This window comes from Amblyraja radiata, chromosome 29 (genome assembly GCF_010909765.2).
Source record: "Amblyraja radiata isolate CabotCenter1 chromosome 29, sAmbRad1.1.pri, whole genome shotgun sequence".
Taxonomy (NCBI): Eukaryota; Metazoa; Chordata; class Chondrichthyes; order Rajiformes; family Rajidae; genus Amblyraja; species Amblyraja radiata.
In genome coordinates, this window is record NC_045984.1 from 17655231 (window position 1) to 17672904 (window position 17674).

At 43.2% G+C, this 17674-nt stretch overlaps 2 protein-coding genes across 2 annotated transcripts in view; both read left to right on the forward strand.

The window, feature by feature from the left end:
• The first annotated feature begins 323 nt into the window (after window positions 1-323).
• Window positions 324-7298, forward strand: fam32a (family with sequence similarity 32 member A). The gene is made up of 4 exons (XM_033046715.1): window positions 324-452; window positions 3542-3689; window positions 5043-5096; window positions 6997-7298. The coding sequence occupies exons 1-4, from the start codon at window positions 325-327 to the stop codon at window positions 7063-7065; spliced, it is 399 nt and encodes a 132-aa protein (XP_032902606.1). The 5' UTR covers window position 324; the 3' UTR covers window positions 7066-7298.
• A 3178-nt stretch (window positions 7299-10476) lies between these two features.
• Window positions 10477-17674, forward strand: part of ap1m1 (adaptor related protein complex 1 subunit mu 1) — an 82122-nt gene continuing 74924 nt past the window's right edge. The window contains exon 1 of the mRNA XM_033046713.1: window positions 10477-10664. Within this exon, the coding sequence (XP_032902604.1) occupies window positions 10623-10664 (42 nt within the window). The 5' untranslated portion in view covers window positions 10477-10622. The remainder of the gene's footprint in view (window positions 10665-17674) is intronic.

The window sequence follows — 17674 nt, forward strand, 5'->3', positions numbered from 1 at the left end:
GCTGGCCCAAAGGGCCGAATGGCCTCCTCCTGCACCTGTTTCTCTGAAAGACAAACAAAGTTAACATTGCAGGTGGAAGACGTTTCTCAGAACTGGGAAGGAGACAAAAGGTGTTTGATAAGTTGCATGGATGGCGGAGTAGAGGGTAAAACCGGGGTAGCCATGGGAATAAACTGTTATCAGAGTAATATGGTCAAAAAAGACTGCAGAGGCTGGAATCAGAAGCTTAAAAACAATCTGTAGCAGGAGCTCAGTAGCGCAGGCAGCATCTGTGGAAAGATATAAGGGCGTGTGGGCGGGGCCATGTTTGAGGTGGGCGGGGCCATGTTTGAGGTGGGCGGGGCCTGGTCCGCGGGTCCAGCAGTCTGTGCGCGGGCGAAGATGGCCGACTACGAGGCGGTGGAGCGCGGAAGTCTCCGGCTCAAAGGCGTCGCTGATCTCGGTGTCAAGAAGTAAGAAGCAACCTGGCTCTTCTACTGGGCCCAGTGGCAGGGGAATGGCCTAACCACGGGGTTCGGCAGGGTGTGGGAGCGGCAACAGGACGGCTGTTTGCCTGGAAGGCCGCAGCTGCTTAGCCCCTGATGTGCGGACCGTCGCAACCAAAGATCTTATCCGCTATAACATCTTTGGTCGCAACTCCCTGGAGTTAACTCGTTCCTTCCCACCAACGCATTCCTCCCCCCCCTTCTCCCTTCTCAGGTACATCCCCCTGCAACCGCAGGATATGCAACACTTAAACCTTATACCTCCTACCTCGATTCCGTCTGAGCACCCCGACATCCCTTTCAGGTGATGTAGAGGTTCACCTGCACCTCCAACCACACCTACTGTTTCTGCTGCTCCAAGCGCAGGCTCGGCGATCGTTTTGCTGAACACCTCCGCTCAGTCTGCCTTAACCTACCTGATCTCCCAGTTGCTAAACACTTTAACTCCCCCTCCCATACTTACCTTTCTGTCCTAGGCATCCTCCATTGTCAGAGTGAGGCCCAACGCAAATTGGAGGATCAGCGCCTCATATTTCGCTTGGGCAGTTTACAACTCAGTGATATGAATATCGACTTCTCTAACTTCAAGTAACCCTTGCTTCCCTCCATCCCTCCCCATCCAAGTTCTCCCCCTCTGACCAGTCTGACTTCCTGATTCCATTTATCTTTGTATGCTTGGTTGTCACCTCCCCCTAGCTAACAATGATCTATTCTTAATTCTCCATACTTTGTCCCCTTTGATGTCTCGTTTTCACACCTTGCCCTTCCATATCTCTAACTCCCTCTCCCCTGACTGTTTGAAGAAGGGTCTCAACATGAAACATCACCCATTCCTTCTATCCAGAGATGTTGCCTTTCCTGCAGAGTTACTCCAGCATTTTGTGTCTATCTTCAGTGTAAACTGGCATCTGCAGTTCCTTCCTACACACATCTTCAAAGTAGACATACTTTGATATTTCGCAGTGAGCAGTCAAAATGTAGAAACAATTACTTCTCTCACTTTGTGATTTCTGCTACTCTCCAGCCACCTACCTATCAAACTCTCCCTCGCCTGTGTCCACCTATTACCTGCCGCGCTTTGTCCTGCCTCTCTTCTCTCCCAGCTTTCAGCCTGAAGAAGGATCCCAACCTGGAACGTCACCTATCCATCTTCTCCAGAGATACTGCCTGACCAGCTGATTTACTCCGGCACTTTGTGTCTACGGTGTAAACCAGCAGCTGCAGTTCCTTGTTTCTACTTTCTGATATTAAAGATGGAGAAATATCAGAGAGAGCTAAAAGGATCATGAAGAAGAAGAAGAGCACAGTATTAAAATATAACATTTTATTGCATATCTCCAACTATAATTAAACTTTTAAGAAAAATAATAAATGTAACATAACTTTGTTTCTGAAAGGCTTTGCTCAGCAATGATTGATACTTAAGAGGGAATGTACCTGAACTGTAGTGATACATTTCTGATAGATTTAATGCTAAGCCAATAATTACATGCAATTCTATTATTCCAGTGGTGAGCCCAACACCAGATGTTGTCCCCCTCGAAGCTCATGTAGGCTGTGGGCCGAGCATCAAAAATGTGTTTAGAAATAGGATTTCGTGACCCAAGTTACCAAACTACATGAAATTTTCACATATTGTGTAAAAAAAATTATATAAATCACCCCTGAAACTCGATATGAAGAAGACTTGCACATTATTTTATTAAATTAGAGAAAAACCGGAAAAATTTCGGGTAATTTTTAGTCCAATCAAAGCACATTTAACATTGAGTTGTCTGCCAGTTGGCCAATCACACGCTTTGTTTCAGGCTAGCACACAAAATGGCTGAGGGGGCTTCACAGATGCCTGTTTTACTGGAGATTCCGATTTGTTCAGTGGAATAAATGTCGTGGAAACTTGCAGCAGGTAATTGTATTTAGTGGGAAAAGCATTAAAAAGGCTGAAGAAAGTGCTGCTAAGTTGAGGAAGTGGAAGAAAGCCTTGAAAGCAAAGTCCCTGCTGAGGTCCTGGAACACAAAGATTAAGACAGTCAGGAACCAACTCTAACTAAAAGGTAAGATCTAAAGTCTGAATTTATGAAAATCTATCTGTATGGAGTTTAATTAATTTAATTGCACCCTTATATAATGTGAATAAATTCATTCATTCACTTCATTCATTCACTTACTTCATTCATTCATGAAGTTGAGGGCCTAAACTATATGTTTCAATAACGCAGTCAATTACCCGAGTAATAAGTCTTTAACAGCTAATCTCGGAGCTGCCTGCGAAAACTTACCGGGAAAAAGTGCTCCGATCGCGGGACATAGGTACTCGCGGTAAAGTGAAGCCGCTGTCTCAATTAAAAAGCGGCTGATTCGCGAACGCGGAGCATCTCCGCGGGCGGGCAGGGCGGGGGGGGGGGAGGCTGTACATAGTGCCGTCTATAGCGGTCGTTTTCAGACCCCGATAACGGGAGAAAAACGGAGGGATATCGATCGCTATTTATAGGCTTCCATTGCAGTGAGAAATGGTCAGATATCCTCCGTTTTTTCCCCGCTGTCGGGGTCTGAAACGGCAGTTATTCACATTATATAAGGGTGCAATTAAATTAATTAAACTCCATACAGATAGATTTTCATAAATTCAGACTTTAGATCTTACCTTTTAGTTAGAGTTGGTTCCTGACTGTCTTAATCTTTGTGTTCCAGGACCTCAGCAGGGACTTTGCTTTCAAGGCCCCGGCCGCCGAGTTTGAACCGGCTCATTCGCGGAGCTCGGATTCAGCCGCGGGACTTACCATCACCCGGCGGGGTCGCAACATCGAAAGCCTGGATCGCCTCAACGCAGAGGGAGAACCAGGAGGGAAGAGACAAGGACTTTAAGACTTTTGCCTTCCATCACAGTGAGGAGGACCTGGTGGACTCACTGCGGTGGATGTTAAATCTGTGTTTATTGTGTGTTTTGTTATTTTATTCTATGTTATGACTGCAAGGCACGTAACTTTACTTTACTGTCAAGATTCCAAAACAAATACTAAAAGTAAGGTATTTTGTGCTTGATTTTCAAAAAATAGGAAGAAAAAGAATAAAGAAATCAAGAAAATGCTGCAACAGATTACATCAAACCAGCAGCAGTATGACGATGCGGAAGAAAACAAACGAACAATTGTAGACAAAAGAACTCCAGCGCAGAAGGCATTTGACAAAATGCAGGAGAAGCGGGTGAGTTGTGCATCTCTTGGATAAAAGAGAAAAGCTATGAGTAATGCAGATCTACAGTCAGTCAGTACCCAATTAGAGTGAATTTATTTTAAAGTTAGCCTTTTTGTCTTTGTCCTCTGTGTCAGAGTTGGAAGTGGTGTGATTGTGGACTGAATGCAGTGGATGAGAGAAATGACACAATGGGGAGGAATGATGTGAGTAAAATAGGATGACATGAAAATGGTCATTGTGTGAAGCTTGTCTGCTGAAGTAGTTAAAAGACACAAAAATCAATGCTTCATGAACTGCACATAATGGATAATGTGTGTCTTAGAAAGAGCAACAGTTGCTCAACTAATAGATCTCCTCATAGTTCTAGCAACTGGGTTCAATCCTGTCCTCTCAGATGAAGTTTGTATACTTTTTTTGTCATTGTGTGAGTTTTCCTCGGGTGCTGGGAGGTTTATGGGCTGCTATAATTGCTCCAAGTGTTTGGATGCCTGGTAGAATGGGGGGGGGGGGGGGGGGGGGGGAGGAGTTGATAAGATTAATGTAAATTAATGCTTGCTTGTTGGCGTACATTTGATATGCCATAGGGCTTGTTTCCATGCTCTGAACTATGACTGTCAGAATGAAAAAATGGAATGCAGTAAAAACAATTCGCAAGCAGATGCATTCTGAAATAAAAACAGGTGAATCTTCTTGAAGAGTTGGTACAGAACCCCAGGCACAAGCTGCCCCTGAGGTTAGACCATGTGTTATGGAGGGGAAATAGTTTGGTTAGTTTTCAGTATCAGACCTAAGACTTGATATGGTACGGAGGAGGAAGTCAGGTCTAATGTTTGTGGCATCAAACTGAATGGTAGAACAGGTTTGAAGGGGTCAGCAGCCTCCTCTTGCTCCTGTTTTCTGGTGTTACGGTACAGACACCTGGTTACAGAAAGTCAAAATTATTGAGGACTGTTTAAAAAGGAACACGAAAGGCGCACTTGCATACATAAATGCTTTAATGCAGAGAAGGTAAGATAAATGGCAAAAGTGGAGATGTGTAAATGCTAATATTATCAATATCTTTTTGCTGTCTTCTGTCTGTATGAAAGAGCTCCACAGGACATTTATACATGGCTCCACACACCCAGCCATCAACATTCCCCTTCTGTCACCCACCCCCTCCTTCCTCACCTTGTCCTTGTTCCTTTGCAGTGGTGTTTTCTGTATGAGGATTTTTGGTTATATGTATTCTCACCCCCCCCCCCCCCTCCGCCCCCTCAACCCCCCAACCACCACCACCACCACACTTAATTTCGTAGACTCTGTGGCCCGCTTCTTTAAACTTTCTTCCTGCTTTTTAAACTCTCCTTTCGCTTTTTGCAGCAAATCGAAAGGATCTTGAAGAAGGCATCGAAAACACACAAACAGAGCGTTGAAGTAAGAATGCAATTTCAATAACTAGAATGCAATTATTCTTTTGCCACTTCAAATTAAGAATTTGATTTTTTTTTTTAAAGTAACATTTTTTTTTAAGTAAAAGTTTTTTTTAAAGTTTTACATAAGTAAAACAGTGACCAATGTCAAACAATAGATAGGCCAATGAAAATTTGAGGATGGAAAGAATGGAACAGTAGAGAATTAATTCCTTAATTATTTAGATGGAAGAATAGCTGTAGAGTATATATATATTCAGGAGGGTTATATTCTGCTTACAAAAGTGGAGAGCAATGGAACAACTTGGATAAATAAAGAAATATTGTTAACATTAAAACCAAGTAAATATATATTCAGTGCAAAGTACTATGAAGGAATGAGGAGCAAAGCTTCCAACTTATTTTAAAGGCACAGTAAATATGAAATTAAATAGCTAATGAATACGGAAGGAAATAGTATTCTGAAGATCCAAGTAGTATGCATTAGAAAAGTAATGCAGTTTACTTAATTTTGTATTCAACCTCTTTCTAAACAAATTCTATTATGAGAAAAAAATTGTGAATAAAGTGTGGTTGTTCAATGACATTTTGAACCAAAGTGCTGTTTGGCATTTATCAAAATCATGGCCAGCATGTGTAAGGTTCAAAGGTTGCTCTTAAAGTCCTTTTGAGGGAGATTGGGTTGATCTGCCAGCTTGAAATGCTTCGGCCTGTGTGGGGAAGATACTCCTGCAGTGTTTCAGTGAAGGCTATTCTAGGAAATGAACCTGCAACAATGAAGGAATCAAAGATCCTATAGGATCTTTGGAAGGAATGGTGATTGAGTTCCAAATTGAGATGGCATGTGATTTGCAGGGGATCTCAAGGTTGAAGGCTAAATTAGATCAAATTTGCATGATAATACCAGCCTGTATTAAGACTGGTAGACGTCAGTTTGTCTAAAATGGCTCTTTTAAAGGAGAGGGTTTTGAAAATGTTCTGTTCATTAACAAAATAGAATTTGTACCTTTAAAATTTTGAAGTGTTTGTTAATGTCCAGTGATTGTTTAAAGCCTGCATTTATGACGACAAAGCAAATTATTGGCAGCGTTAGCAGTGTAATAACTTAGATGACGTCTGTGCATTATGTTAAGCCACTGTTCTCACTAGTGTTGTTGCTGGTAACCTAGGTCACAGTGATCCGTGAAACACTGCAAGATCTGTAGTGTTCCAGATCTGAACCCAATCAACCTTGAATACAGTTTTAGTAGTGAGGAGTGAAACTCTTGTTTTGGATGAAGCGCGGATGTGGTTGTGGATCAACTCCATGACTGATGACCCTGTGGATGCTGGGCATTGGTACAAAATGGCTAGATGAATTTCAGAATTGCTCCAAATCTGCAGCCTAAAACTATAATTTAAACATTATGATTTAATGTCTCCCATGCTCCCAATGAGTCTGGTCTTGATCTGATGCCCATATTGTTTCTGTTTGTGGCTTTATGCCTCAACTTAGTTCATGGCCACTGGAGACCCCAGACCACGAGTTGAAGCCTGACTGCACACAAGTAATGTCAACGTCGGATCAAGACCAGGCTAGTTGAGGGGGCTGGGGTCATATTAAATCATTGCCATGCCTGTAGCAAATAGTGTGGTAAACTGTACCTGCACTAGCCAAGCTGAATGGCTGTACGGTGTACGGTGTACGGTTTATGGCCTACGTGCAATAAATTTAACATGGGGTGGGAGGGAAAAAATGCCAGTCCCAACAGTATAGAATGCCTGCAGCATTCCCTTTGCCCTTTTCACTTTGCCCAAATATACATGCCACATCCCTCCACTGCCGGCTTCAGAGCTTGATTCATTGGGAACTAAGAAATTTCCATTGGTTAAAATGCTGACTTGTAACTTTGTCTCTCTTGCAGGAGTTTAACAGACACCTGGATACCCTTACGGAACATTACGATATTCCCAAAGTCAGCTGGACGAAATGATTTGAGATGCAGCTTTTGGACATCATTTTATTATTTTCACCATTCTTTGCATCTGTAGTAAATAAAGTAGTTTTTCACTGTTTCTCAGCTAACGTGCGTGATGGGAAGAGACCTGCATCTATCTAATGACGTAGTGCTGCTTTGTAAATATGATTTCCCATGCTGTCCTTGAAATTATATGTTCTTGACGCCAGAGAAACAATAAATAACTCCCATTAAATAACTTGCATCAATCAACTTTGTAATGTGAATGTGCAAAATGATAGCTTAACATGTGACCTTAAGAGTGAGCTACTTGCACTGTATGTTATTTTATGCCAGGTATTACTTCTTATCGTTAAGATTTGCAATTTTAGATTTTTGTCCATGTGTATCAGTGTTATAACTTGAAGTTAGTTGTTAGTCTGCCTGCAGTATTTCGCATTAATGAGAGGCTTAGTCATAACAGTTTCTACTCTTTATAGCTGAAAAACCAAACGTTTTGAAATAGGTTTTATTTTAATTATGACCATGCAAGCTTATTGGAAGAATGAGTGGCATATCTAGAAAGGAAGTGCCAGAATTGCACAATAGGTTTTTTAAAAGGAACTGTGAAATAAGCTGTTGGGAGTTGGGTCTGATTATGTGATGTTGGGCAACTGTGTCACTGGGGATGTAAATCTGTGAACATGGAAGAGTTAAGAAGGTTGTGAATCTGAGTATCCTGTCTGTGGGATATTTGCCTCTTTGTGACTGTATGAAGAGTGATTGCACCTAACTGTACTAATTTAAAAGGTATTTAGGGAGGCACATTAACGTGCAGGCAATGAAGGAATATGGATCGTGTACAGGCAATGAAGGGTCAAAAGTCATATATCTCTGCTGTGCTGCTCCATGTTCATTGACTGAAGTGTATGGGGATGTCTCGAGCCCTATAATTACAAAAGCCTCTTATTCTCAATGTGTCATTTGCTTTTTCCTTGTTCTGTGATTCAATTTGGTGGACAGTTCTATTGTGGTCATCAGACAGGACTTTGAAGAGCAATTTTCGGGCTCCATGATTTAGCTGCTCTCTCATTCCTAGTTACCTCGGGTAATCTTTAGGCCTTCTGCTTTATGTGCCTCAACAACAATAAAACTTTTTCAAAATGATCCCAACACATGTCACTGAAGAATGGTCAAGTATTATTTCTTAAAGGCACCTTCACCCCAACCAGGCTGCATGTCTTTCTTTTAATTGCATCTTCATTACTCTTAATTTAAGTATTTTTAGTTTAGAGACACAGCGTGGAAACTGGTCCTTCGGCCCACCAAGTCCACACCAACCAGCGATCCCTGCACATTAACACTATCCTACACACACTAGAGACAATTTATATTTATACCAAGAAAATTAACCTACAGACTTTGGGGTGTGAGAGGAAACCGAAGATCTTGGAGAAAACCCATGCGGTCATGGGTAGAGCATACAAACTCCATACAGACAGCACTCGTAGTTGGGATCGCACCCGTAGTTGGGATCAAACCCGGGTTTCTGGCACAGTAAGCGTGTAAGGAAGCAACTCTACTGCTCTGCCACCATGCCACCCCAAAAGTGCGACTACACCACAATCGGCGTGAGCAGAATAGCATTGGCTTTCAGCCAGAGGTTCGTAGCACCCCTGACAGAAAATTGTGGTTTGATGGTAACAGTCCAGAGACTTAAACACAAAAATCTGGACCGTCTGATCTTACACTACACAATTGGAGATGATATTGTCTGGCAAGACAGCAAATGCTTATTTCTTAATCAACTTCACAAACTGGATCATCTCATTAGTTTGTAGGGGTTCTCTGTGAGTAAATGGCTGCTTCAAATACACATGAAGACTGTGACCCAATTTCAAGTGAATACTGTCACTAGAACATTTAAATTCAAGAGAATGGCAAGACAGATTGAGAAATTAGACGAACTAGCATTGGATGTCAAAAAGGAAAGTGCAAGTTTCCAAAGGATCACTGCCCTCTGAGAAGAAATGTTTCCTCATCCTAATTCTAAATGAACTACCCTTGAACTATCATGAATTACGACCTATAGTTTGAGACTTGGAAATGTCATCCCTACATTCAGCTTGCTAAACTCTTTATTTCATAGGTTTCAGTGAGATTATTTTTCATTCTTCTAAACTTCTATGGCAAGTATTTATTAGGTTAGGAAACCAAAATTGCATGCACCAGATGCAATCTCACCAAGGCCTCATTAAGACATCTTTATTCAAATCATGATGAAGGCCAACGTAAGATTTGCCTGCCAAATCATATACTGCACCTGCAGCTTGGCCTTAAGTGAATTGTGTACAAGAACATTTAGGTCCCTTTGAACATTATACAAATCACCATTTAAAAAGTTATCTGCTTTTCTATTGTGCCCCAAAGTGGACAATTTTACATTTTCCCACAATAAATTGCATTTGCCATGTTTTCACCTACTCCTCAGCTCCTGTGGATATGGGACAGCTAAAGGGTGTATGTTGTGGATGTGGGACTTGGACATATACACTGTGCATGTATCACTGAGCCAGGCACAGATGCACCATGTGGATGAGGGACTGAGTCAGATACACGGTGCACCCTGTGGAGGAAGAGCAGGACGAATTACATATCTACCCTGTGGATATGCGGTAGTCCCTGTGGATGTGGGACTTGGACAGATACAAGTGCACTCTGTGCATGGGCATGTGCACCATGTGGACGGCGGACAGAGCCAGATACACGATGCACCTTGTGGTGAACTAGAGAAAGCTACGTGTCTTGCCTGTGTATTTGGGGAGGTAAATTTACCCATGTGAATGTGATGCTAGGTCAGTTACATAGAAAATAGGTGCAGGAGTAGGCCATTCGGCCCTTCGAGCCTGCACCGCCATTCAATATGATCATGGCTGATCATCCAACTCAGTATCCTGTACCTGCCTTATCTCCATACCCCCTAATCCCTTTAACTCCCTCTTAAATATAGCCAATGAACTGGCCTCAACTACCTTCTGTGGCAGAGAGTTCCAGAGATTCACCACTCTCTGTCTGAAAAATGTTTTTCTCATATCGGTCCTAAAGGATTTCCCCTTTATCCTTAAACTGCGACCCCTTGTCCTGGACCTCCCCAACTTCGGGAACAATCTTCCTGCATATTACAGGCGCACTCTGTGAATATGGGGATGAGACAAGTACTGAAACAGATTTGGTTCACTCCTCTATCACATTTGCTAGTTTTATTTGATCTACCTCTGCCCTCTTTCACTACAGCGTGACTTGCTCATCATGCGAGCTGTCCAGTCGTGAAGAAAGCTCACGTTAAGTCCATTCCTCTGCCCACAGGATGCATCCACATCTGCCACGTGATGGGGGCGAATGGTGCCTCGCCGGCCCTGGCCAACCACAACGCGCCTTGTTGCTCGGTTTGCGGAAGTGACGGTACTGTTATGGTGACGCTGCGGCCCGGGTAGCTGGAGCGAGTTCTGGTTTCCTTCCGTTTCTCCGGTGAGCGCTTGTCCGGGAGGCGCAGATCGTGAGGTGCGGCCGGGCGCTGGACAGCCGGCGGGAAGATGTCGGCCTCAGCCGTTTATGTGCTGGACCTGAAGGGGAAGGTAAGGAAGCGCAGTGCATGTGCGGGCTGGATCCTCCAGGCCCCAGTGGAGGGGCTAGTACCACCCATCCCACCGTGCCCACACCCCACCTACTGTGTCCCCAACTCAGCGTCCCTTCATCTTACATGCCACCTTCCCCGCCCATCTGTCCCCACATCCACCCACCCCCATCTCACTGTCCCCACATCCCATCCCACGGTGCCCCCATCCCACCTACATTGCCCCTATGTCCGCATAATCCCACCCACAACCACCCCTCTGTCCCCACATCCCACCCCCACCCCATTGTCCCCACATCCCATCCCACGGTGCCCCCATCTCACTGTCCCCACATCCCATCCCACGATGCCCCCATCCCACCTAAATTGCCCCTATGTCCGCATATCCCACCCACAACCACCCCACATCCCACACCCACCCCACAGTCCCACTCAATTCCCACTATCCCCACATCCCACTTACCCTGCCCCTACGCCACCCCAACCCTCCCCCACATTCCACCCCAACTCAAAGTCCCCATATCCCACCCAGCTGTCCCCATATCCCACCCACCTCCATCCCACTGTCCCCTCATCCTACCACACCCCGATGTGCTCACATGGTCCTCCTCCCCAGTCTCCTCGCTGCACCCCAGCCTGCCTCCATCTGTACTATCCTACCCCTTTCCTCTGTCGTGTCAAATATAATTTGTTTTAAAGTGAAGGCTAAGGTAAGGAATGGGCAATGTGTGAGAATGCATAGGAGATGCATACTTAAAAAAGGACTGTGGATTTAATTATTATTGAACCAGATGAGTTTATAACAACCTGAGACCAGCTTTTATAGCTACAATGTGACAGGATGTAGGGAGTGAGCCTTGGTATGTGACCATAAAATAGGTAAAGTATTAATTGGGACAATTTTGGGAATAGAATTTGCTTGATTGGAATTGTGTGTAATCCAGCTCAAGTAGGTTAAATGGGGGCAATGAGTAAGGTAGAATAACAGGTTTAAAATGCCAGGTCAGACGAGAGAAGAGTCACAATATGGCACCTTCCATTACTTTTACTTTTCTCACTCTGGTACTCCCAGGAATGTGTGTACAATAAGGTTTCTGCAGATCTCCTGTACCTTGGGATGATTGGAGTGGACTGAGCAAAGGTTTTCACCTTCATCCAGCCAGATAATTGCGGTGGATTGATTTGATTGCCTCGATTTGGGAAATACGGCTTCCCCATATGTGGCTAGTGGGAAGCTTGTTCCATGTGGATATTAGTGTTGTGCTCCACTGACTGTCTTGTGGTCAGTGGGAGCAGGCGGTGGGTTGATTCAGTTATGTTCCAGGATGTCATCTGTCTGAATTGTGCTGTTTGTAGGATCATAACATGCATGCGTTGATATTTTATTTCTGTGTTACAACAATGACATCAGCCTTGAAACACTGCAATGTGCCTGAGGTTTTGAGTGATGCTATAGGGGGAAAAATATATATATATTTTATATACGGGGCACCTATTACCCAAGGGTCAATGATCTACAATTACCTTTGTTAGTATGGTACAGAGAATAAACCAGTTTACACAAAGTGCAATAATGTAGCCGTGAAGTTACTGTAAACAGCAAGACTTCTGGAACAATGATTCCAAACATGGGTTCAAATCCCACTGTGGCGGCTTTAAAATTTAACTTCAAACAAATCTACAATTTAGAACCAAAAGCAGGTGTCATAAACTCTGCTGGTTCACTAATATTCTTCAAGGAAAGAAATCTCCCTTACCTGATCTATTCATCATGCTACTTCTGTACTACCTATGTGGTTGGCTCTCAATTACCTCCGTTTGAGGCAGTGGATAATAAATGCATATGTCTACCTGCATGGGCAGACTGATCCTTAGTTTAATACCTAACTTATGTTCAACAATTTCTGAAGCTTTGCAACAAATGAATAGGTAATGGCCATTCAGCCACTAGAGCCATTGTTCATCATTTATAGTTTTATACCAAGCACAAAGTTTGCTATCTGTGAAGCCAGAGTGATCAATGCTGTCCTGCAGGTTTTTGAGACATGAACTACGATACGATATGGTAGTGACACGATAGAACTTTATTTATCCCAGGAGGGAAATTGATCTACCAACAGTAATAAAACACAAAATACATGAAACATGAAATTAAAGTAACAAGTGGGAAGGATTGAGGATGTGCAAAAATTGGTGGGAGGGGGGTGGGGGGGAAGGGGGGAATCAGTCTACCCCATGACAGAAGGGGGAGGAGTTGTACAGTTTGATAACCACAGAGAAGAAGGATCTCCTGTGGCATTCTGTACTGCATTTTGGTGGAAGTAATCGGTTGCTGAAGGTACTCCGCAGATTGACCAGTGTGTCATGGAGAGGGTGAGCAGTATTGTCCAAGATGCTCCGCATTTTGAAGAGCATCGTCCCCTCCAAGACCACTTCCCATGAACCTAACTCCGCCCCCAGGACGGAGCCAGCCTTCTTGATGAGTTTGTTAATCCTATTGGCGTCCGCGACCTTCACACTGCTGCCCCAGCACACGACAGCTGGTGATGGCAGTCGCTACCATCGATTAGTCGAACACCTGTAGCCTCTTACTGCAGACTTACTGCAGAGCCTTCTCAAAATGTGCAGCGGCTCTGTCCCTTCTTGTACAGGCCCTCAGCGTTCCTGGACCAGTCCAGTTTACTGTCTAGGTACACTCCAAGGTATTTGTGCTCCCTGGTAAACTGCACATCCACACCATTGATAGAGACAATGGTGTTCCTCTCCTAAAGTCCGCTACTAACTCCTTAGTCTTGTCGGTGTTGAGCTGCAGGTGATTCAGTCCACACCACTCAACAAAGTCATTAACTACACCTCTCTATTCAGCTTCCCTCCCCTCACTGATGCAACCCACAATTGCAGAGTCATCTGAAAACTTCTGCAGGAGGCGGGAAGTTATATCTGAAGTCCGAGGTGTAGATGGTGAACAGGAAGGGAGAGAGGTTGTCCCCTGTGTTGCTCACTACCATATCCGAGACACAGTTCCATAGCCTGACATATTGTGGTCATCCAGTAAGGTATTTGGTGATCCAGGACACCACCTGCATCTTTGTCAGTTTGCTCCCGAGCAGTGCCAGCCAGATGGTGTTAAAAGCCCTGGGGAAGTCAAAAAACATGACCCTCACAGGGCTTACCGGCTTATCCAGGTGAGCTTAGGAAAGATGGAGCAGCCCCCCATCTTTGTTTGGTAAGCGAACTGCATGGGGTCCAGGTTGGGTTTAGTCAGGGGTCACATCATATCACAGGAACCCTCTCCAGGACCAGCCTCGGGTTGAAGATATGCTGGAGTACTCCACACAACTGGCTGGCACACGCTTTGAGTACCTTAGGCCTGACACCATCAGGACCCGTGGCTTTGCCTCAGTGGAGTCTCCTCAGCTCTTTCCTCGCCTGGTGTCAGAGATTGTGGGGAGAATGGCGTTAGGAGGGAGAGATAGATCTGTCATGATTGAATGGCGGAGTAGACTTGATGGGCTGAATGGCCTAATTCTACTCCTATTCCTTATGAGCTGCTCAGCCTTGATGGTCAGGTGCGACAAAGAAAGGGCAGAGGAAGTGGACCAGCGGGGCCAAGGAAGCATCTCAAAGTACTGGATGGTACACAAAAATGCTGGAGAAACTCAGCGGGTGCAGCAGCATCTATGGAGCGAAGGAGATAGGCAACGTTTTGGGCTGAAACCCAAAGGGTTTTGGCCCGAAACATTGCCTATCTCCTTCGCTCCATAGATGCTACTGCACCTGCTGAGTTTCTCCAGCATTTTTGTATACCTTCGATTATCCAGCATCTGCAGTTCCTTCTTAAACTCAAAGTACTGGATATTTGGTCTTTGCAAAATCCTCCAATAAGTGGACCAATGTCTCCCAGGCCAGCATCTCAAGAAATGTGGTTCTAATGACATTTTGTCAGCATCGATTGACAGGCCATGTCTTTTGCACTCTTGATACCAGACACCTGAAATACAAAAGCTGTTCTGAGATTTATCATTGTAAGGGATTATCAGGTGGACACTTAACTATTTGAAGATGGTTTTGAAGCCACCCAGATAAATTGTGGGAAACCATAACTTGTGGAAATGGTGGATCATGACCACTTAAAATGAGGATGGAGAAATGAGATCAAGAATCTCAAGTGCATGTGTCAGGTGGACACAGAAAGCCACACACAAATCTAGCATTAACATCGGCAGGTGTGCACAACCTTTCACGTTTTCCATTTGCCTGCCCCGTCAAGCGAGGCTGTGGGTCCCATATTGGCCTCATCAACCAAGTCAAAATCCACAGAACTGGAGTCAGCCTGAGAAGAAGAGAGCCTTTCTGTTGGCTGGGTTGGATCTTAATTCTGTATCTTTTAATATCCATTTCTAAAATTAATGAGATTGTAAGGTTTTAGTTCAACGGTGCTTTATTGTCACAAAGTGCAAAGTGAAATTATTTTCTTACAAACAGTCCAGGAGAGTATCACCATACCACCCCTGATTAGCAATTGTACAGAAATAGTCTATTGAGCCCCCATGCACGAGGTGACATGTTAGGTGCCATTTTACAAGTCCAATCCACGCTCCAGTCTCACCAAATGCTCGGCAAAACATATTCTAAATTTCTGCAAATATCTTGAAGACTTGAAGCAGTCTGACGACAGGACCAACCGGAAATGCCACCCACCCACGTTTTCCACGCTTGACCCGCTGAGTTACTCCAGAATTTTGTCTATTCTTGAAGAGGAGTTCTAAAAAAACCCGACATCTGTCCATTTCCCTCCAAAGATGTTACCTGATCTGCTGAGTTCCTTTAACAGTTTTTTTTTGTTCCAAATTTCCATATCCTTTCTGAAAACGTCTTGACCTTTAATTATGAGCTAATAATGGGGAAAAAGCTTATACTTAAATTCTGGAAGAGCGCTCCTATACCAACATTAATATGTGGATTTCAAATATGTTTGAAACATTACACATGGAAGATATGAGACTCCTCCTTGCAGGCAAATCAGACCACTTCCAAAAGACGTGGTCTGCATTTATCGACTTACTACAAGAATAAGGTGCATCAGTACTTCAAAAAAGAAATGGTGTCAGGATCTGGTAAGGGGGGAGGAAAAATATGAAATTGGTATATCCCTTTTGCGTGGTTTTTATAATAGAGCTTTGGTGTTTTTTCCTTTTTTTTTCCTTTTTCCCCCTTTCTTTTCTAGGGTCTATTTCTTAATTCTTTTCTCTAACCAATGGGTCTCTGTTTTTTTTTCTCATTGATCACTCTTTTACACTAACACAACTTTCTTTCTCTTACTTTTTCTACTTTCTTTATCTATATCTTTCCTTGAAGCTTAAAAAATGAAGGGGTACAATAAATGTAATAAGATATATCTGGCTTGTACTATTGTAATTTACTGTACTTCTAATAAATTTAAAAAAAATAAAAATAAATAAAACGTCTTGACCTTGCCATTGAATGCCCTAGTCTTTGCTCTTGTTTGTGATTCCTTGTCAGAGAAGATGGTGTCACTTTTTCTACCCTTTGGATACTGGGCGACTGGAATGAACATTTCGGGTCAATTACCTTTCATCAGGGGATCCTTTGTAGATTTAGCTTTTACCTTCAACACTTTATAAATGAATGCACTATTGTCACTGTATTTTGAAGTATTCTGTATCTAAACATGTCAGTATTTATCGATGGATCATTTTAGTTTAAAGTGTTATTTGGTTAACCAATATTTTGTATTCGAGTAACACGTATTATTTCAGAAAATCCTGCAAATTTCACTGTTGCTTCTGGAAAATGAGAGTTCACTTTATGAACTTTACTAAAGAATGGATTGGTACACATTATGAAAGAACATGCAGCACATTTTGACCCTCCACTCAAGACTGTGTCTGGATATTTGAGAAGAAAAGGCTGCTAGCAATTATCTTGTTGACGGCAGTCTGCAAGACATTAGACTTGGAAACTGTCATTGCCGTACCGATGGATCTTAATCGGCCTGTGACACTAAATGAAAGGAATTGCAGAACCTTTCCAGACTCTGGTCAAGCTTCCACCTTTGACTTGCACTGTTAGATTAACTGCTTTTCACCCTGTGAATGAATATATGCAGTGGCTGGCACAGAATTACTAATTTCAAATTACTTCAAAATAAATTATGCAATGCATTGAAATGTGTTCTGTCAGTTCTTTTTATTGTGCCATCTCACTGCTGTATATGGTTCTAAAGAAGGAATTTGTAAGGTGTATTACCTTGGAATAAATGGTTTGGGAGCTACAACTGCTGTTTGAGTGTGGTGATTCAGATACATCAAGTTATTAGAAGCCGAACTGTATAGATTGAAATTGGCTTGTAGATACATTGTTAGATAAATTGAAGCTATAAAGGGGAAGAGCATGAGATCCAAGATTATAGGTTCCAAGCAACAACACCTGAGGCCTGAAGAGACATGGCCAATGTGGTTTTGAACTAAATACAAAAAATCAAATAGTGGGCTTTGCAACAGGAATAGAGGAGAGGGGACACAAGAAAATGCAGATGCTGGAATCTTGAGCAAGAAACAGTGCTGAAGGAACTTAGCAGGTCAGGCAGCATCTGTGGAGGGAAAGGACAGACAATGTTTCGGGTCCACTTTGTAAAAGGGTCCCAGGCTGTCATCTGTCTATTCCCACCACAGATTCTCTGACCAGCTGAGTTCCTCCAGCACTTTAATTTTTTGGAATAAACAAGATGTTCAAAGGACCTAGGAATGACAAAGGAGGATATGGACAATTATTCCATTGGTTAAGCAGAGAATCCCTCCAGCCATTTCAGTAAATGGAAGTGTAAGAAAGAGTCTAAATAGATGTTGATGCTGAGAGGATAGTCTGAGTTTGAAGGTTTCCAGGCACATTTGCATGACCAGAAAATGCACAGATCAATTGGGTGTTTCTTAATTCTCATGCAGAGAATTTCCCCCTCATTTTCCTGTGTTTGTATATTATGCACAATGT